Raw genomic sequence first — 21,185 nt, forward strand, 5'->3', positions numbered from 1 at the left:
GTTATATAGACTGCATCTGCTTAAACAAATTGAAAAAAACAATTAAGAAATGATGTACTTGGATCGACAGATCCTAAAGTCAGATATGGAAATCGAGATCCTGAAACACAAGCTACAGGTGAGGTGTGTATTGTGATTAGTGGATTATATAAAAGTTTGAAAGAATATAGAAATTTAGCAGTTGCTTTTTAATTTGTAGGAAATAAAGAAGACCAAATAAATTGTTGTGACTTGTTTATTTATTTCTTTCCTTTTTTTTTTGTGGTGGTGGCTGATTTAATCAGAGAATAAATAGTGGCATATAAGGTCTCGGATCACCCTTCCATCCTGGAAATCTGCAGGGTGGATGGGGTCTTCCTCTGGGTCTTGTATGTGTAGGGCAGGATGTTGTTCGCCTCTAAAAATGGCAATATTATGGAGAACTACACATGCCACAATGATGTCACAGGCCCTCAGACCCTGAGGTGACGTAGGCACTGGAAACGTGCTTTCAACAGACCTATAATCATTTCCACCCTGCCTCTAGTTTTACTGTGTGCCACACTGAATCGCTGCTGTGGGCCTTGTTCAGGTTCTGGGTAAGGGGTTAGCAGTGTAGGCTGGCATGGGTAGCCCCTATCCCCCAGCAGAAAGCCGTCAATCTGTCCTGTAAAAAAAAAAAAGTTCACATTGGTTTAGCGCTGCATTGAAGTGCCCAAGTGTGTAGTGCATACATTTACTTACCACTTTGCAGTCTGTTGCTTAGGGTAGACTCACGATATATTCGTGAGTCATGAACAGAGCCGGGCCACTTGGCCTCAACATTGGTGATAATATGTGCAGCATCACATATGATCTTCACAAGATATATGAGATATAGTATTGCTATGTGGTGTTTCACCATTGTAAACTGCATGTAACTCAGTGTACCTGCACATTAATACTGTGGATTGACTTTCTATTAACATAGTCTGCCTCATTTTCAGTTGATGCAATGATAGGTATATGTAAGCCATCAATGCATCCAACCACATTGGGAAATCCTGAAGGTAATTTTAAATATTAGGTTACTTTCAGAGGTCGCAGCAAAATGTTATGAACTGAACATATATATTTTTTCATATTAAATACATCTGAACTGATTTGAACGCTACAAACCAGCAATTCTGTAAAATTCCTCTTTGATGACTCCCAGGGGTTTGTGGCCAGGAAACACTACAAAAATGTGCAGAAAGCGTTTCAGAGCGAGGCACACTTTCCGTACAGCTCTACATACAGTGGCCTTACTAATATGCTCCACATCCCCGATATTGTACAGAAAGCTTCCATTAGCAAAGAAACGTAAAGCTGCACATAGTATCTGCTCGGATGTAAGAGCACGGCCACGATGGGTGATGTTAGTGATGTAAGGACGGATTAGATTATGGATATATGTAATTGATTGCAACGAAAAACGGTAACGCTCAAACAAAAATGTATGGGGAAAAGACAAAGACAAAAAATCCTTGCCAGACGTAAATGTAATTCTCTTCGAATTAATACAGCCTCCTCATCTATGGGATCCTCCAAAAAAGGACAAGCAATTCTCGTAACTTTGTTCTTTGTGTGACTGAAATGTAGGCAATGAATGACTAAGGCTAAGGCGAGAAATACCGCTTCGTCTTTAAAAAAGGTGAGGAGACCGACAGAAACTCAGAGTTTAGAGAATAAAACCTGCTCCTGACCAGGTTAGGTTCACAGAGTAAGTTACCACGGTAACTGACTCTGAGTAAAAGTTACCTCTCTTTCAGAAACAGGCTTCACTTACCCTGCTTTCTCGAGTTTGACAAGCCTGCCATTTTGAAACGGAAAACCCAGAGTTTCTCTCATTTCAGGGTTAACATACTCTGAGTTTTCACTTAACCTCCTTTCTGAAACAGGCCCCTGATCCAGTCCGTATCCAGATCAGATGGTCACTGCAGTCCCCCGGATCCAGTCGAACCCAGCCCAGATACTGGACCGTCACCTAGAGACGACCTCTACAGCCCTGAATGTCAGCGGAGACCACATCGACTAGATGAGCCCCAGAGACGGATCCCTAGTGAAGACCTCGTCACCTAGATGGTTGTCGGCACAAGACCACAGGAACCAGATGAGTCCTCTGTGTCTGGCCAGAGGAGAACTGGCCCCCCGACTGAGCCTGGTTACTCCCAAGGTTTTTTTCTCCATTTGTCACCGATGGAGTTTTGGTTCCTTGCCGCTGTCACCTCTGGCTTGCTTAGTTGGGGACACTTTCTCTTCACACGATATTGTATTTTATTTTATTGTATGTGACTGCCTTTACCTGAAAATTGAGTGTTTATTGTTGCCCTTGGCATTGTTAATGTACTATTTCCTATTTAATACTGTACAGCTGCCTTGTCACAATTCTGTATTGTTAAAGGTGGTGTATAAATAAAGGTGACTTGACTTGTTGATTACCCATTGACCTCGCCCTCAGGATTATGTTTGCTGTTGTTTGACCCATGCCTGTCTCTGGATTACTCTCTCGTTTTGCCCTGTCTATATCTGTGTGCTGGTGTTGACCCTTGCCTGTTTTGACCATGTCTTTCAATAAAAGCTCGGAGATGGGTTATGGCTCTGCCTCTGTCAGTCTGTAACAAAAAGTATGGAGCCAAGTCTGATACATTCACTTTCATAACCTCCTGAGCTTTATGACTTTTATGTGCCCTCTCATGTTGGGTTAGGCCAGAAATAAAGAGTCAGAGACGCCACTGGTTTGTTTGTGTACAGTATGTCTCTCTACCAACATAAATAGTCACAAATGAACCCAAAGCAGTGAGACCCACATATTTGAGAAGTCTGATTTTTCTAATGTTTCCATTTCAGGGCTCAACTCAGCCTCCTGCTCAACAGTGAGGGGAAAAACAGATGCTTTCCAAAAAAAAAAAAAAAAAAAAAAAAAAAAACTGCTCCAAATGCAGAAGTGAAACACCATGTATTAGAAAACTGAAGTGCAAACTGCAAACACTGCATGTATACTACTGAGAAATATTGCTCTCATATATTTTATTTTAAATCCATGTTTCTGTACATGTGACCGCTGTAAAATTAGTCTCATAATCATGATGAGGAAAGGTTCCATCACATTCCTCATTTCTCCTCATTTGTTGATTTCAGTCACTCCCACAACAGCATCACTGACACTGACTGTGTGCTTAAAGCAGCTGAGCTTCTGCTGAACACAAGAGCAGATTCACACCATGTTTGTTCTGGGTCTGATCACCTGTGTCGTGCTGAGAGCATTCAGTGCTCAGGCAAAAGTGGTCGATAGTTTTGAGGAGTGTAAAGAGTTTTTCTACAAAGGCAAAGAACCAAGTGGAATGGATCAGAATGCCAAGAAAATCTGTCAGAAGCTGGAGACTTCAAACCACTTTTATTATGCTACGCTGTACTCGGTTTATCATAAGATCCCTCTCTACAGCGCCTACACACTGGACCCTGCATGCAAAACCGACAAAGATAGAAAAGACATCTGGAGCCTCGAGCCACAGGTGACTATGAACTTAAGACAAAAGACTTTCAGTAGCATTTGAAGCTCTGCATTCTTTAAGAAGCAGATCAATTAATTAAATTATTGGTCTTTATTGTTTTGTCATTGCAAATACATTTCAAAAAATGCAAAATAAAAGAAATTAAATTACATTATATGGTACTTCATTGAACATTCTTATACCAAAAGACAGCAAACTGTCTACTAAAAGACAATGTATACAGTTAGAACAAAGCCTTTCCTCCAATGAAATGTAGAAGGGGGGAAAAAAACACTGCACAAAAGTCTTTTCTTACAAGCAATAAAACATCTAATAACCATATAACATAATATTTTTTCTGTAGTATACATTGTATAATATTGTAATATAAAGTAATATTGTATTCTGCAGATTTCCCAACGTGAATCCCAAATTGATTATATGGTCCGTGAGAATACGTATAATCAAAACGTTTATAAAGGAAATCAAGCCATCAGCAGCGACTACAGCAACACGGGATATGATCGTGGACACCTGAACCCCAGCAGTTTCCAATGCAGTGACGGACGAACAGCAACATTCACACTGACCAACGCTGCACCCATGAAAGAGCGATTCAACCGTGTCCACTGGAAGAGATTGGAGATTATGCTGAGGACTTATTTAATACAGCAGTTTTTCAAGGATGGTGGTCTCGCAACAGCTTTCATTGTCACAGGTACAGTACCCGATCACGATGTACGGATACCACACACGAAAAGAGTGACGGTGCCCTCTCACGTCTGGACGGCTGTCTGTTATAAACACCTCATTGACGACACAAAGTCCTTTTCCTTCGGCTACATTGGGAGAAACCAGCAGGAAAAGCCTGACATACGCCTGATGAGTGTCTCACAGCTTAACAATGAGCTGAAGTCACACTTTGGGACCAATCAGCCGATTAGCATTTTTGCTGATGATTGTTTTGGTATTGATAATAATTTAGTTGAGGTTCAGCTTGTGTTTCAGAAATTAATTAATCTACCAGTGACCCAAGCAGACCAAATAAGCTCAGAAATACAAAACACCTTCAGCACACCACCTGAAAAAAGATTCAGGGTGAATGAGAATACAGGAAACATAGCTTTTGACAGCATGAGCACTTACTACGACGTGACAGAGAACCTGAAGATTTTTACTGGAAGTGATTGTCTTATAACTTACGTCAAATCACCAGGAATAACATCTGTGCATGATGAGCTCAGAAAGAGGCAGGTATCTGCATGGTCAGATGATGTTGAATGCCAGCTGGTCCCAGAGAATCAGAAGAATCAGAAGACTGCAGCTGACGGCTCAACCTGCTCAAGCGTCTCAGAATCTGATTACAGCTGTCGATGCGACACAGGAAAGGAAACCAAGCTCTGCTGCTCCACTCCCTGCCTGTACATGGAGAAAATCAGTGGCTACAGGTGTTACTCAGACCAGAAGCTGATAGAGTGTTCACCCCCATACTCACTCATCACATATAAAGGAAAGAGGTGCTTGGATGATCACCCCTGCGCCACATATGGCTACGACTATTACTGGTGCTGGACCAGTTACAATTTTTTAGACTTTGACTGGGACTACTGCAGCCCTCCGCTGAGGTACAGTAAGACAATAAAAGGGCAGTACTGCCGCAGCAACCACGCCTGTGCCAAATATGGTTATAAATATACGTGGTGCTACACGGATGATAAAGACAACTGGAATTACTGTTAAAGAAACTGTAGCTGGTAGATGATTTACAGTGTTTATTACAATTAATACTAAAGAATGGCTTTGCTAAGTTGATTGTGATTGTACTTGCATTACTAACAAACATAAAGTCTCTCATATGTGCTTCCAAAATTAACACCAGCTTAAAATGTATTTTTCCTTGATGATTTGTTTGCAAAAACAAAAGGCTCAATAAAAAACATCCATGAACCTATTCTTCATTTACAAACTCTTACATAAAGTAGTATGACTTGTTTCCAGTAAAAACAAATCTCTGACATGTATGACTGTAGATTCACATAAACACACACACACACACAAAGCTTGAAGAACAATGATGTGATTTTTCACGAGTTGTGTCTGTGTTCACATGCACCCAGAGCTCCCTGCACTTCCACTCCTCAACAGATTCCCTATGCTTGATATTCAGCCCAAGAAATGTTCATTCACATTTCAACTCAAACATTTATTTGTGTAGTTCTTCACACAATATTTTTTTACAAAAAAGATTTTTTAGTAACAATATATTATATAAAATAATAGATATATTTTCTTGTAATAATAATGAAATGCTATCTCATTAAAACAATGTTTTCTCAAAATAATGACATTTGAATGTTGGACAATTCTGAAATCAGAATTCTCATCCAATCTACCTAGCGTTGTTCAGGAAGCAGACACACTCCGTCAGTTTAAATCTAGATTAAAGACCCATCTCTAGAATTTCTAGCGTTTTTAGCCACTCTGGTATAAATAAGAGATTACTTCAGTGTGAGATCATGATAAACAGAAATGAGTGACAGCTTTTTATCAGGGAATTCACTATTCAGAATCTGAATCAGAGGAGCAGCGACCGCTGAATCTGGGTTCACACTGCATGCTTCTCAAAGACGTCTCATCGCTACTATTCTGTCTGGTCTACAAACAACACATTACTTTCTGTTGTTTAAAGTGATAAAATATAGCTTTTTCCCCACCAGATTTCTGTTATTAATTATCAAACTAATCCGATCGCTCGCTTTTAATCTATAACCGCGAGTGCAACGCCGCGCTGTGCGTTAGCATTCCGTTTGCCGGTGTTACAATATATTCGGTTCCTGAAATATTTGGTTCCAATGGGCGGCGCAAGAGTGAATATTCATGAGTTTCCCCTTTTGTGGGCGTATCTTTGAGACAACGCGAAAACGAATGGAACTGAAAAAATTAATGCACGCTCCTCTAATCGCTGCTTGTTTAATTGAATTATTTGGAAAAGCTAACAACGTTTCAGTGTTAAGCATTACTGCAACAGTGTCAAAACAATGCATTTGTGTGATATGATAAATCGTCTATAAGCTGTGCAGCTTGATTGAATACAGGCACACAGCAAAACAAAAAAGAAACTAATAACCTTTGCTAACCTATACATGAAACAAACATTACAAATGTATTTGTGACCAAATAAACTGTATAAAAGCTAGCTTGGTGTGAGTATCCTGTGTTATTCTTTCTTTCACTTTTTTTTTTTTTTTTTTTTTTTTTTGTCTATTAGCTAGTAATTTCTTGTTTTTTTTTTTTTCATATTAAACTGGATATCATGTGGAACTATATTCAAATTCAGACACATATTTTCTCTTATTATTAATTTTACTTTTTTGAAAAAACCTGTTTGAGAATTACCAATCTCCAAGTCCACCCAAAAATGACAACTTTAGTCACCCAATTGAAACCAGTATGAAAAAAACTATATATATATATATATATATATATATTCAAAGTATCTTCTACAGAAGAATAAAACAACAGTTTTAAGGTTTTTTATTTATTTTTATTTTTGAATGAACTATCCTTTTAAAATGGACCCACAAAAGCATGTCATGTTTTTTTCTTTATTGTATTTAATTAACAGCCAAATATATAACATTGCTTAAGAGTTTAGGGAATCAGAAAAAAAGAACTACTTACTAAATATTATAATAAATAACATAGGCATAAGCATACATTGTGTCCATTCTTTGACCAAATTTTGCACTGACAAACCTTTTTCATGTCATGTTTAAGAATGGTCTGTGAAAACATCCAAAAATTCATAACCCATAGTGTTGTTAAGCATATTTAACATTTAAAAATCTAAGCATGCATACAATGGAACCGAAAATGCCTTTGTCAGCCAAACTCTGTTCTCCTGTCTCCTCCTGAGATTAATATCTTTAATTAAAGTTAATATTTCAGTAATTTACAAACAACATACTTTTATGTTCACATTTCTCCGATGTCATACAGGTTAACAGACACTATCCTTTTTAGTTTTTTAATTTGAAAATTGTATTATAATTATTAGTTACATTCATTAACTGTCACTCTGACAAATACTTTAAAAATTGTAAACAAAATCAATTGTTATGAATATAACTCAAATTGAAAAGACAAGGGACATTTTATGTATGTAGAATAAAGCAATGCAAAATTAATTGACTGTCTGGTGTCAGGCCTTGGCACTCAATGAAAACAGCCTCTATGTATGTCCACTTAAATGTTCACACAATTACCAGATACCAGTGACTTCAGCTTTCACATCCAATCTGAAACAGACAGTTACTTTACATGATGATAAATATATGTGGAAACATCACAAAAACAAATCAAAGCCATTGCCATCATGACACTGGTAATGAAGACGTATGATTTCTTATCCCAATTTAAAAATGATATTCTTGGAGTAGCTGATGTCCTATGTCCAAAAAGACTGTGCCATCAGAACAATGCTTTAAGGTTTATGCACTGTCTGATCGATTACAAATTATCATGATTACAATATTAACATTTTAACTGCAAGAAAAAAAAAAAAAAGTTATGAATGACACACACCAGTCTAGTTTTTTATACATTTTATTTTGCCACAGATACATTTGTAGAGGTTTGTTTCATGTCTAGTCAACATTTGAAGTGGATCAAAAACTTTCATCAAAGTTGTTCTTAAAAACCAAAACAATACCGTTCTTGTTATAGGACAACTTTGATGAACTTTTTTTTTTTTTGATCCACTTCAAACGTACTGTATACAGTACTGCAGCAATAGTCACCAATGACAACTAGTAAAGGCTAATCAATTATTCAAGCAAAAATGAAAGCACCACAAATTAAGTATACAAAGTTAAACACTTCGAAGAGACAAAATTTTAACCAAGCTTAACATGGGTTATTCGCTTATTGTTTGTGTTGCTTCGTGCCTGTAATTAAGCAAACCAAGCAAAACAGCTTATAGATTTATCATATCACACAAACTATGCATTGTTTTGACACTGTTGCAGTTAATGCTTTAATGCTTAACACTGAAACGTCGTTACCTTTTCCGAATAATCCATTAGACAAGCAGCGATTAGAGGAGCGTGCACTAATATTTTCAGTTCCATTAGTTTGCGCGTTGTCTCAACGACACGCCCACAAAAGTGCAAACTCATTAACATTCACTCTTGCGCCGCCCATTGGAACCAAATATTTCAGGAACCGAATATATTGTAACACCGTTTAGCCTGCCATTCACGTTCCCACTCACGTCTCTATTCACGTCTACTACCACTTTCCTTTTTTCCCTCGCTCTCGTTGATCGCTCGTTTTATTCTACAACCGCGGGTGCAGCGTGTTTGTAGTGTGTTAGCCGGTTATCTTGCCATTCACTTTTACTTTTTCTCTACGCCTTTTTCTACACAAGTTCATCAGACAACAGTGGTGAGTTGAAATCGTTCTACAACTACGGTGAGTAATGGCTTCTTCTCCTTTCCTGGTAACCTGCATCACCTGTCATATGTATAGTTTATCAATCTCTGTCAGCAGTGAGGGTTTCACATGTGATAAATGCAGGGAAATAGTTAGGCTGACAGAGAAGATTTCAGAACTAGAGACACGCATCCAAACTCTAATCGAGGATAGTAAGAATGTGAGGGCATTAGATACGGCTTTGGATGCGACTAGCTTAGGAAGTCCCGTACATTGTTCGGTTCCGGTGTTACGGTTTAACTGGTGACCGTGTTATCTGGTGACCAACTTCCTGGTTCAGGTCCTCCGCACCAGATGTGATGGAACGACAGTGGCAGATTCGCCGATCCTGAAAGCACAAACTGACCTGATATTAGGCTGTCTAATAAACGCACACTTGCTCATTACATGATTTTGGTTTTCTTGTAAAGATTACAAATTATTGGTATGATGGCTCGTAGCGGCGGAAATAAAAAAAAAAGCTTGTTTGGCGTGGGTTTCGAACAAGCACAAATTACAGTCGCTCTGTGACACGACATTAACGAACGCATTGAGCTATTGCACTGCGATGATTCTGCCATGGATTTCTGGATTCAAGTAGGATTTTACTCTCGGCGTGACATTATGCAACTGGCTGAATCAAGAAAATATGCCCGTGTTAACTTGTGACCTGTGTTTACTTGTTATGAAAACTAATATTAAAGCAAAAGTATATTACATTTTGTGGTTTATGATGTTAAAGTACCTTCAACGGAGTCTCAGACAACTGTGAAATTGTGGCTACTGTGGTTTATTTACAAACGCTATCGTTGAACTTTATTTACTATAGTAAAACATGGTACATTTTCTTCTGAGACTAGCTGATGTCTCCTTTAATTAACATAAAAACTTGACGTTATTTCCACGTTGTTTTGCCGTTTTTCTCGTAGAAATACTTGTGTTATGATTTCTTGATTGTATTGAATGACATATAACGTTAAATTCTAGTTGAAACGCTGCTTAGAAATGTTACTTTATAAACGTGTTAACTTGTTTTTGCGTTCAATAGGTGGTATTTTATTCGATTATAACAGTATATACATATAATAGCCTTTTCTGTAGGCGAAAAGCTGCAAATTAGTGCTGCACTTTGTAACGTGTTACATTGTGGTTTTTTATTGATTTTTTTTTTTTTCATTTTCGTATGATTAAACAGTACGATCATTTAGCCTACATGTCGACTGTGAGTACTTTAATATATTCACCAACAGAAAACAACGCTTATGTCATACTTTCAGAATTATTCTGCTAATGAACACAAGTCAATGTAAGTGCAGCATTAATTTGCAACTTTTCGCCTACAGAAAAGGCTATTATATTTTATATACTGTTACAATCGAATAAAATACCACCTATTGAACGCAAACAAGTTAACACGTTTATAAAGTAACATTTCTAAGCGGCGTTTCAACTAGAACTTTAACGTTATATGTCATTCACTACAATCAAGAAATCAAATCACAAGTATTTCTACGAGAAAAACGGCAAAACAACGTGGAAATAACGTCAAGTTTTTATGTTAATTAAAGGAGACATCAGCTAGTCTCAGAAGAAAATGTACCATGTTTTACTATAGTAAATAAAGTTCAACGATAGCGTTTGTAAATAAACCACAGTAGCCACAATTTCACAGTTGTCTGAGACTCCGTTGAAGGTACTTTAACATCATAAACCACAAAATGTAATATACTTTTGCTTTAATATTAGTTTTCATAACAAGTAAACACAGGTCACAAGTTAACACGGGCATATTTTCTTGATTCAGCCAGTTGCATAATGTCACGCCGAGAGTAAAATCCTACTTGAATCCAGAAATCCATGGCAGAATCAGCGCAGTGCAATAGCTCAATGCGTTCGTTAATGTCGTGTCACAGTGCGACTGTATTTTGTGCTTGTTCGAAACCCACGCCAAACAAGCTTTTTTTTTTATTTCCGCCGCTACGAGCCATCATACCAATAATTTGTAATCTTTACAAGAAAACCAAAATCATGTAATGAGCAAGTGTGCGTTTATTAGACAGCCTAATATCAGGTCAGTTTGTGCTTTCAGGATCGGCGAATCTGCCACTGTCGTTCCATCACATCTGGTGCGGAGGACCTGAACCAGGAAGTTGGTCACCAGATAACACGGTCACCAGTTAAACCGTAACACCGGTAACTTCGCCTTTGCAGCAGGGCAACTGGGTGATTGTGAGACGGCATAGTCGCGGGTCAAAACACCGCTCTTCTGTTCTGATCAGAACATCAAACAGGTTCTCCCCACTCAGTGACGCAGCCACTGAGAAACCTGATCAAAGTGATCTAGTTATTGGCGATTCTATTGTACGGAACGTGAAAATAGAGACACCAGCCACCATAGTCCAGTGTTTACCGGGAGCCAGAGCACCTGACATCTTGGCAAATTTAAAAGCGCTGGCTAATGCTAAACGTAAATTCAGTAAGATCGTTATTCACGTCAGCACAAATGATGTTCGACTTCGCCAGTCGGAGATCACTAAAAATAATGTTAAAGAGGTGTGTGAACTTGCAAGTACGATGTCAGACACTGTAATTTGCTCTGGCCCCCTCCCTGCGTATCGTGGTGACGAGATACATAGCAGACTGTCGTCACTAAATGGCTGGATGTCTAAGTGGTGCCCGCAGAATAACATAGGTTTCATAGACAATTGGACAAGTTTTTGGGGCAGACCTGACCTGTTGAAAAGAGATGGTCTTCATCCCTCCAGGGGTGGTGCCGCTCTTCTCTCTAGTAATATGGCATATAGTCTTAGAGTTTGCACTTGACTAACTGGAGCCCAGGTCAGGAAGCAGACAGACTGGCTAATCCGACCATCTGCTAGCCGCCTCACGTCACCGAAACCAGTTAATTCTCAGCACATAGAGACCCTTACACCTAGATATCATGCTATAGAGACTGTGTCTGTTCTCCGAGCTAGACAATACAAAAGACGTCCAAACCAATTTAAGAGTAACAATCTAATCAACGTTAAACAAATTAAAAATTTACATAATACAGAGAAACAAATGATAAAACTTGGCCTTTTGAATATCAGGTCCCTCTCCACAAAAGCGCTTTTTGTAAATGATATGATCATTGATCATAACCTAGATGTGCTATGTTTGACAGAAACCTGGCTAAAACCAGATGATTACATTATCTTAAACGAGTCTACCCCTAATGGTTACCATTATAAACATGAGCCATGTCTAAAAGGTAAAGGGGGAGGTGTTTCCACAATTTATAGCAATATTTTTAGTGTTTCACAGAGAGCGGATTTCAAGTATAACTCATTTGAAGTAATGGTGCTTCATGTAACATTATCCAGAGAAACAAGTGTTAATGATAAATCCCCCATGACATTTGTACTTGCTACTGTATACAGGCCACCAGGGCACCATACAGATTTTCTTAAAGAATTTGCTGATTTTATATCTGAGCTGGTGTTAGCTACAGATAAGGTCTTAATAGTAGGTGACTTTAACATCCATGTTGATATTGAAAATGATGCACTGGCAGCTGCATTTACAGACATTTTAAATTCTATTGGAGTTAGACAACACGTGTCAGGTCCCACTCATTGTCGAAATCATACTCTAGACTTAATACTGTCACATGGACTTGATGTCAATGCCGTTGAGATTCTGCAGCAAAGTGATGATATCTCTGATCATTATCTAGTCTCGTGTATTCTCCAGATGACTAAAACTGTAAATCCAACTCCTTATTACAAGTATGGTAGAACCATCACTTCTACTACAAAAGATTGCTTTCTGAGTAATCTTCCTGACTTATCTGAATTCCTCAGCATGTCCAATAGCTCAGAAAAACTTGATGATGTAACAGAAACTATTGACTCTCTCTTTTCCAGGACTCTAGATACGGTCACTCCTCTGCACCTAAGGAAGATTAAGGAAAACAGTCCGACCCCGTGGTATAACGAGCACACTCGCGCCCTAAAGAGAGCAGCCCGGAAAATGGAGCGCAGCTGGAGGAAAACAAAATTAGAGGTTTTTCGTACTGCTTGGCGGGAATGTACCCTATCGTATAGAAAAGCATTAAAATCGGCAAGATCTGATTACTTTTCAACTCTTTTAGAAGAAAACAAACATAACCCTAGGTATTTATTCAATACAGTGGCTAAGTTAACAAAAAATAAAGAACCAACAGGCACTGACTATGCCCATCAGCATAGCAGTAATGACTTCATGAACTACTTTACTTCTAAGATCGATACAATTAGAGACAAAATTATCACTATGCAGCCATCAGTTACAGTATCACATCAGATAGTGCGCTATAGATCTCCTGGGGAACAATTCCACTCATTCTCTACTATAGGTCAGGAAGAATTGTATAGACTTGTTAAATCATCTAAACCAACAACTTGTATGCTAGACCCTATTCCATCTAGGCTACTAAAAGACTTGCTTCCAGATCTCATAGATCCTCTGCTAAATATTATTAATTCATCACTGTCATTAGGATATGTCCCCAAAACCTTCAAACTGGCTGCTATTAAGCCTCTAATTAAAAAACCACAACTTGACCCCAACGAATTAACTAATTACAGACCTATCTCGAATCTCCCATTTCTATCAAAGATATTAGAAAAGGTTGTATCCTCACAACTATCTTCCTTCCTACAGAAATATGATATCTGTGAGGATTTCCAGTCACGTTTTAGACCGTACCATAGTACTGAGACTGCTCTTATTAGAGTTACAAATGATCTGCTCTTGTCATCTGATCGTGGTTGTATCTCTCTGTTAGGGCTATTGGATCTTAGTGCTGCGTTTGATACTGTTGACCACAACATTCTCTTGAACAGACTTGAAAATTATGTTGGCATTAGTGGTAGTGCATTGGCATGGTTCAAATCGTATCTATCTGACCGCCATCGATTCGTGGCAGTAAATGAAGAGGTATCATATCGATCACAAGTGCAGTATGGAGTACCACAAGGCTCAGTGCTAGGGCCATTACTCTTTACGCTTTACATGTTACCCTTGGGTGATATCATCAGGAAATATGGTGTTAGCTTTCACTGCTATGCTGATGATACCCAGCTCTATATTTCTTTGCGGCCTGGCGAAACGTACCAATTTGAAAAACTAATGGATTGTGTAGTTGAGTTAAAAAATTGGATGACAAGTAATTTCTTACTGCTAAATTCTGAAAAAACAGAGGTGTTAATAATTGGGTCTAAAACCTCAGCGTGTAATAACCTACAACACCATCTAATACTTGATGGCTGTTCTGTCAATTCTTCGTCATCAGTTAGGAACCTAGGTGTGCTATTTGATGGTAATCATTCCTTTGAAAACCACATCTCTAGTATTTGCAAAACTGCATTTTTCCATCTCAAAAATATATCTAAACTACGACCTATGCTATCAATGTCAAATGCTGAAACATTAATTCATGCGTTTATGACCTCACGGTTAGATTACTGTAATGCTTTATTGGGTGGTTGTTCTGCTCGCTTAATAAACAAACTCCAGCTGGTCCAAAATGCAGCAGCTAGAGTTCTTACTAAAACCAGAAAGTATGATCATATTAGCCCGGTTCTGTCAACACTGCACTGGCTCCCTATTAAACATCGTATAGATTTTAAAATCTTGCTAATTACTTACAAAGCCCTGAATGGTTTAGCTCCTCAGTACCTGAGCGAGCTCTTATCGCATTATAGTCCCTCATGTCCGCTGCGTTCTCAAGACTCTGGTAATTTGATAATACCGAGAATATCAAAATCAACCGCGGGCGGCAGATCATTTTCTTATCTAGCGCCCAAACTCTGGAACAATCTACCCTACAATGTTCGGGACGCAGACACTATCTGTCAGTTTAAATCTAGATTAAAGACCCATCTCTTTAACCTTGCTTACACATAACACATTTCTATTGTAGAGCCCTGCTAAAATAGTCTATTAACTTAAGTGTTTTGTTTTTGTTTTAGTTTGTTATTGTTTAACCTCAAATTCATATTTGTTGTTTTATGGAACAAAGGGTTAAAATTGATGTAATCTTTATTATTTGAGTTTATGTTATTAAGGAAAAAGAGAAATGTTACGGATTAACCAATAAGATGTCTAAAAAATGACCCCTAGAGGTGAAGGGGCGGGTGAGGAAGGAGGAGAATGGACTTGATGCAATCGGGGAAGAAAGCTGATACCCCTGTTTTCTTTTCATACAAGTGTTTAAAATATCCGTTTTTTATTGTCTGAAATTAAAGACGGAAAGCTTGTTTATTTCTGCATCTTTGAACTGATGATCATTATCGTAGTGTTAAACGTTCAGTGAAAGCGAATACGCAACGCGACCGAACGCACAGAGACGGGGTGATGGATTGGGAAGAGAGACCTAGGGTGCTTCTCATTTCTTATTTGTGCATCCTCGTTTCCTTTCCTCGCTTCCTTTCCTCGTGTCTTAGCTCCACCTCTTCAGGATGCGAGGGAAGGACACGGAAAAGACACGAGGATGGAGGAATGGAAGCAAGTGAAATGATATATCCTCGCTCCCTTTAGCGTCACTTCAAAGCGTCGTCAAGTAATGATGACTCTACACCGCTGGATTTAGCTTGCATATGGGGATTCTTGAACATTAGAGATAATTATTATTTATATTGTAACCGTTTCAACCTCCACAAAAGACCACATTTGTTCTTATTTTTTTTATATTACCAGTTATTATTAACAATGAATTATTCACAGTTATTAAATGTTTTTTATTAATCCCTGCAGGCATAAACTACAAATACTCAACACATTAAAAAGAATTAACTACAGGCCTAAATTAAAATCATTCTCTATTCCCCATTTATCAATATAAGAGGCATTAATTAAACAATTAAAAACAATTAAAAGCAAGCCAGTAAAATCAAGAAACGTAATAAACATAATTAAAACTGTGTTGAAAAGTACACATTATACATCGAAATTAAAAGCACTGTCAAAAAATCACCCACAGTCATGCTTAATACTCACATTTATGTGTGTTAGAATTTTCTGCCATGGTTAGCACTTGGAGCAGATGTGAAGGGGGAGGAGAATTTATACGTGCGTCACGTTAAGTCGATAAAAGACTTCCGCATAGGATACACCTGTGTATCCTCGCTGATCGCTCCTCATGAAGCCTCCTCCCTCCTCGATCCTCGCCTCCTCGCGGTGCAATTAGAGAATTGAGATGTCCTTCAAGATGGCTGAGCTCGATCCGGGTCATAGGATGGAGGACAGAGGACCGAGGAGACGAGGAGGGATATTGAGAAGCACCCCGAGGCTGCTGATCGGGCCGAGTTTACGTCACGAGCAGAGGATTCGCCAGGACGAGTTCTTCCCTTCTTCTTCGTGGGTGCTGTTCTGCGAGTGGACTCGCTGACGATAGGATTCGCTAATCTTTTCATCGTGTTTTCTGAATCGGTACTGTGTATTTGAACTTCGTGAGTACTCAGAATTGTTGCACATTCACATGAGCTCCAACATTGCGCGCCAACGAAAGACTTAAATCCCAGCTGGGTAAAACTTTTATTTTGGAGTATTTTGATTATACTATTCTGTTGTGAATCTTTGTTTACTACAGTTATCCTTGTGAACTGATTGTGTTCCTAAATGGTGAATTGGGTCATATACCCTAAAGTGAGTTAACTTTAGAGAGACAAAGAAACTAAAAAAAAAAAAAAAGATAAAGAGTCAACTTTTAATAAACATAAAAGTTTATTGACAATCTTTTTCTCCTGTGATCTTCCTGTGAAGAAAATTTCATTGTTATTGTACAGTTGAGTAATTTCAGAGAGACTGGAATTTACATTATGTCGCAGTAATAGAAACACAGTAAACAGTCACTATCACACTCTGAATATATAATTCTAAACACTACCTACTACTGACATCTGAGATCCTGGGGTGTATTTGAATGCTGGTTATTGCTTAATTGCAAACAGCTCTTTACAATTCAAAGTTTATTTAGATGTAACTCTCACGCAAAGTTTAATTTCTATTTTCTTGGAATCCCCCCCCGGACATACTTGTTAGGTGAGCCGTTCAGCGGGAGAGGGCTACACTATAATTCAAATCCGTTAAAGGATTGTTAGGCTGCACTAATTGGGTCAACCGGAACCGGGAACACTTCCCATAACACACGATGTACTCAGTGCATCATAAGAAGAATGGCATCTACGCTAATATTAGTCTGTTTCTCTCTTATTCCGAGGTCACATTAACCACCAGATCCAGTCCGTATCCAGATCAGATGGTCACTGCAGTCCCCCGGATACAGCCCTGAATGTCAGCGGAGTCCACATCAACTAGATGAGCCCCAGAGACGGATCCACAGTGAAGACCACATCACCTAGTCGACTGTCGGCACAAGACCACGGGAACTTTGGCCAGAGGAGAACTGGCCCCCCCGACTGAGCCTGGTTTCTCCCAAGGTTTTTTTCTCCATTTGTCACCGATGGAGTTTTGGTTCCTTGCCGCTGTCGCCTCTGGCTTGCTTAGTTGGGGACACTTTCTCTTAACACAATATTGCATTTTATTTTATTATTTCTGATTAACTACCTTTACCTAAAATGTGAGTGTTTACTGTTGCCTTTGGCATTGTTGATGTACTGTTTCCTATTTAATACTGTACAGCCGCCTTGTCACAATTCTGTATTGTTAAAGGCGGTATATAAATAAAGGTGACTTGACTTGACTTGACACAGGCTAGAATTGATACAGGAAATAACATAAAAACAAATCAAATTGAGAGTGTTTTTTTCACAGTGCTTTTGGTTTTATTACTGCAGATCTTAAACACATTACTGCAGGAAGAAGAGACACGGATCCTAGAGCTTCGGTTTTTGTGTTCTCTTCACCTTAATGACTTCCTTAAGATCCATCTTAGATTTCTTGTGAGGCACCGCCTCGAACCCTGACTCCTCGTACAAATAAAAAAATAAATTAAATGGGGTCACATAAACACTCCTGAAGTGTCAGCCTCTGGTTTTGCAGGGTCATCCTTTGTCCTGTATTTGAGCTTTCTGCATGTTAATTTACTGAAAGTGTTGCTTTCTTGGCCTTTTATCTGTTAGGAGAATAAAAAAACGTTTGCGATGCATCTGTGATTAGTAACATTTTCTCATTATTTTTTCTACCATTTGTCTAAACAAAGCATCAAAATGCAGTTCTTGAGTGCTGAGAAACTATATGAGTTTCAGTAATGATTTAAAAAAAAACAATTTTAGCAAACGAGGCTTCATTACGTCACACTGTTTCCAACCTTTACTTTACAAACATTTCAGAATGAGAAATATTGATCTAGTGACGCATGAATGAGAGTCTAATGATTTAAACTGATGTTTTTAATTAATTAAATTAATTTAATACTTGTGTGTGTGTGTGTGTGTATAACAGAAAAATGAGAATGATGTTTGGTTGTTTATAATTGACTTAGTTTTGCCAGATAAAATAAGAATTAACATACATTGTACAACAACATACTTTTTTATTATTTATATATTGCATTTTATATATTTCTTGAAACCATGTGCAGTTGGTTTGTGGTATTATTTATTTATATGTTTGTGGTGAATTTTCACTGCATTTCCAGTGTTTTGATCAGAAGACATCGCCTGTGATTCCAAACACTGAATCATTTCGGTTCAGTTGATTGAAGGTTTTCAAAAAGCTTTGTTTCTCCATCACTAAGTGAAGTGCTAGTTATTGAGTTAATCTTAACGAGGTTTAATTAGTGTGGGCAGGTGTTTTACATCAATGAGAGACATTAGAAAAGCTCCATTTGTTTCTGACTGGAAGAGAAAGGAGTCTGAGAGTGTGATGGAGGAATGAGAGTCAATATTGAGTCAGTGTGTGTTTGAAGAAAGAGAAGATGAATGAAAGAAAAGAGTCAGAAAGATGCTGTTCTTTTAAGAGCTTTAGTTTGTTTGTTTTGTGGATTCAGTAGAGATGTGTTTCTTGATGTTTGGATGAAGTTCAGACTTTCATCACACTCGTTTTTCAACAGAAGAGACTCCAGCGTGACTGTGATTGACACTGATTCAGATCATTGAGCAGCTTCTCACATTTCACAATCATTACTGATCAATTGAGTCTTTATTAAAACACTGGAGATTTTACAATGAAAGTTTCACTGTGATCTTGAAACCATATCAAGGAAAGCTGGTCTGTGTTGTAGTTTTAAAACACCAAATAACAGAAATAAAGACAAGTATAATGATTGTAGTGATCGATCTCGTCCATGGCATGATGGACACACACTTATTTCACTCTTTACTTCACTTACACACACACATACAGAGATATGATTTGATGTAAAATGATTGCATTATGATCAATAAATAGGACATGGAGATTAAAAACACTCATATAATCGAGGTAATGATTTTAATCAGCAGATCTGAAAGTGAATCGTATCACGGGATGAGCTGAAACTCTGAACTACAGTCAAACTCACTGTTTCTACTTTAGCAAACAAGAGTCTGATGAATGAAAGAGTTTGTAGAAAAGCTTGATGATACTGATGTTCTTCATAATCATAATAATCATTATGTGGCGGTGGCAGGTTTGTTCCAGGATGGAACTGCTGCTGTTCGGCTGTGAACATCACAGATCAGTCGTTAGTGGGGAAAGGAAATGGAGCTTGAGTGTGAAATGTGTTTCTGACAGCAGATTCAGAAGTGTACTTCTCTTTTCACACACACACACACACACACTAGGGTTTGTGTACTGTGTATCATCAGAACAGTGTGTGTTTACTCTACGTGCACCGCATATTTTTGTAACTGTGTTCAGTGTACCTGTAGCTCACACATGCTCTGAATTGTTTTACACTACTCTGTTTCTCCACAAGCTGTCAGCACTGAATCGGCCATTGATTTACAGTCAGGAACAAAACCAAAAAATAACAACCTACTGAAGATGGGGAAATCATCAGGGCTCCTGAGGGTTCGGTTTGGCTCTTTCTCGTCCTCACTGATTAGGACAGACAAGCCAACAGTGTTTTCTGGTGCGAGTCAAACTACTTAAGGTTCTAGTCTAAGTTCATAGCACCATCTACTGTGAAAGAAGATTGGAGCAAAAGAGATCAACAGAAGATGGTTAGAAGCAGGAACTGTTAAGAAAGGAAAATGAAAGGAAGAATGTTTTTGTTTTGTTTTTTTTTGTTTGTTTGTTTGTTTGTTTGTTTGTTTTTTTCTTCTATTGTGCAAAAATCTTCAATGAGAAGTTTACATGCCCAAAATTTACCAGCAAAAATGATCAATCTGATTGCAATACTTTGAACAGAAAAATCCATCTAAGGCCATAAGATGATGTAAATAAAACAGTATCATTAAAAGATGATGATTTTTTTTTTTTTTTTTTTTTTTCTCAGCAGATCTGGGTATCATAATGACTGCAACACAGCAGACTGTGTAAATTTAATTGCAACAGTAACACACAACATGCTTAGACTGTGCTGAAACACCAGTGGCCAGATCCAACCATTGTTTATTTCGACATTTGTTTGCTAAAGCATGATCATGACAATAATAAAAATAAAGTCTTTGTAAACTAAAACAAGTTTGCTCCTGGTGGTATTACATCCATCTCCATCAACCATCTCCAACAACTGTGTGGCTATGTTCACCAGTTCACCAGCCAGAATTGCTCGTTTTTACTTCATAATGGAGCAGACGGTGATTAGCCAAGACCGAGGCCAGGTAAGTTACACTGTTTTGTTGTGTCCTTAATTGCTGGATTACAACTTTAAATGCAAGTATTGACTTGGAGCTTACTTGGACAATGCATTGATGCATATGAAAAATTACAAAATACACACACACACACACACACGTTGTGTTTCCATGTTTTATGGGTTCATTCCATAGGTGTAATGGTTTTTATACTGTACAAACCGTATTTTCTATCACCCTACACCTAAACCTAGTCCTCACAGGAGACTGTGCACACTTTTACTTTCTCAAAAAAACTCATTCTGCATGATTTATAAGCCTGTTTCCTCATGGGGACCTCACAAATGTCCCCACAAGGTCAAAATTTACTGGTATTACTATCCTTGTGGGGACATTTGGTCCCTATAACATAAATACCATATATATATATATACAGTAGTGAACATTTTGAAGTGGATCAAAAATGTTCATCAGAGTTTTCCTAAGACAAGAACATGCATTGTTTTGGTTTTAG

The 21,185-nt window shown here is 38.1% G+C and overlaps 2 protein-coding genes and 1 pseudogene across 2 annotated transcripts; 2 read left to right on the forward strand and 1 right to left on the reverse strand.

Moving 5' to 3' along the window:
- Nucleotides 1-276: 276 nt before the first annotated feature.
- LOC127157328 (putative nuclease HARBI1) lies at nt 277-1,817 on the reverse strand (annotated as a pseudogene).
- Nucleotides 1,818-3,196: 1,379 nt separating this feature from the next.
- Nucleotides 3,197-5,413, forward strand: LOC127157336 (uncharacterized). The gene is made up of 2 exons (XM_051100575.1): nt 3,197-3,512; nt 3,903-5,413. The coding sequence occupies exons 1-2, from the start codon at nt 3,222-3,224 to the stop codon at nt 5,229-5,231; spliced, it is 1,620 nt and encodes a 539-aa protein (XP_050956532.1). The 5' UTR covers nt 3,197-3,221; the 3' UTR covers nt 5,232-5,413.
- A 5,660-nt stretch (nt 5,414-11,073) lies between these two features.
- Nucleotides 11,074-16,184, forward strand: LOC127157329 (uncharacterized). The gene is made up of 2 exons (XM_051100559.1): nt 11,074-12,921; nt 16,021-16,184. Exons 1-2 carry the CDS (start codon nt 12,027-12,029, stop codon nt 16,182-16,184), a joined length of 1,059 nt encoding a protein of 352 aa, XP_050956516.1. The 5' UTR covers nt 11,074-12,026.
- Nucleotides 16,185-21,185: the final 5,001 nt, after the last annotated feature.

Source organism: Labeo rohita, unplaced genomic scaffold (assembly GCF_022985175.1).
Source record: "Labeo rohita strain BAU-BD-2019 unplaced genomic scaffold, IGBB_LRoh.1.0 scaffold_104, whole genome shotgun sequence".
NCBI lineage: Eukaryota > Metazoa > Chordata > Actinopteri > Cypriniformes > Cyprinidae > Labeo > Labeo rohita.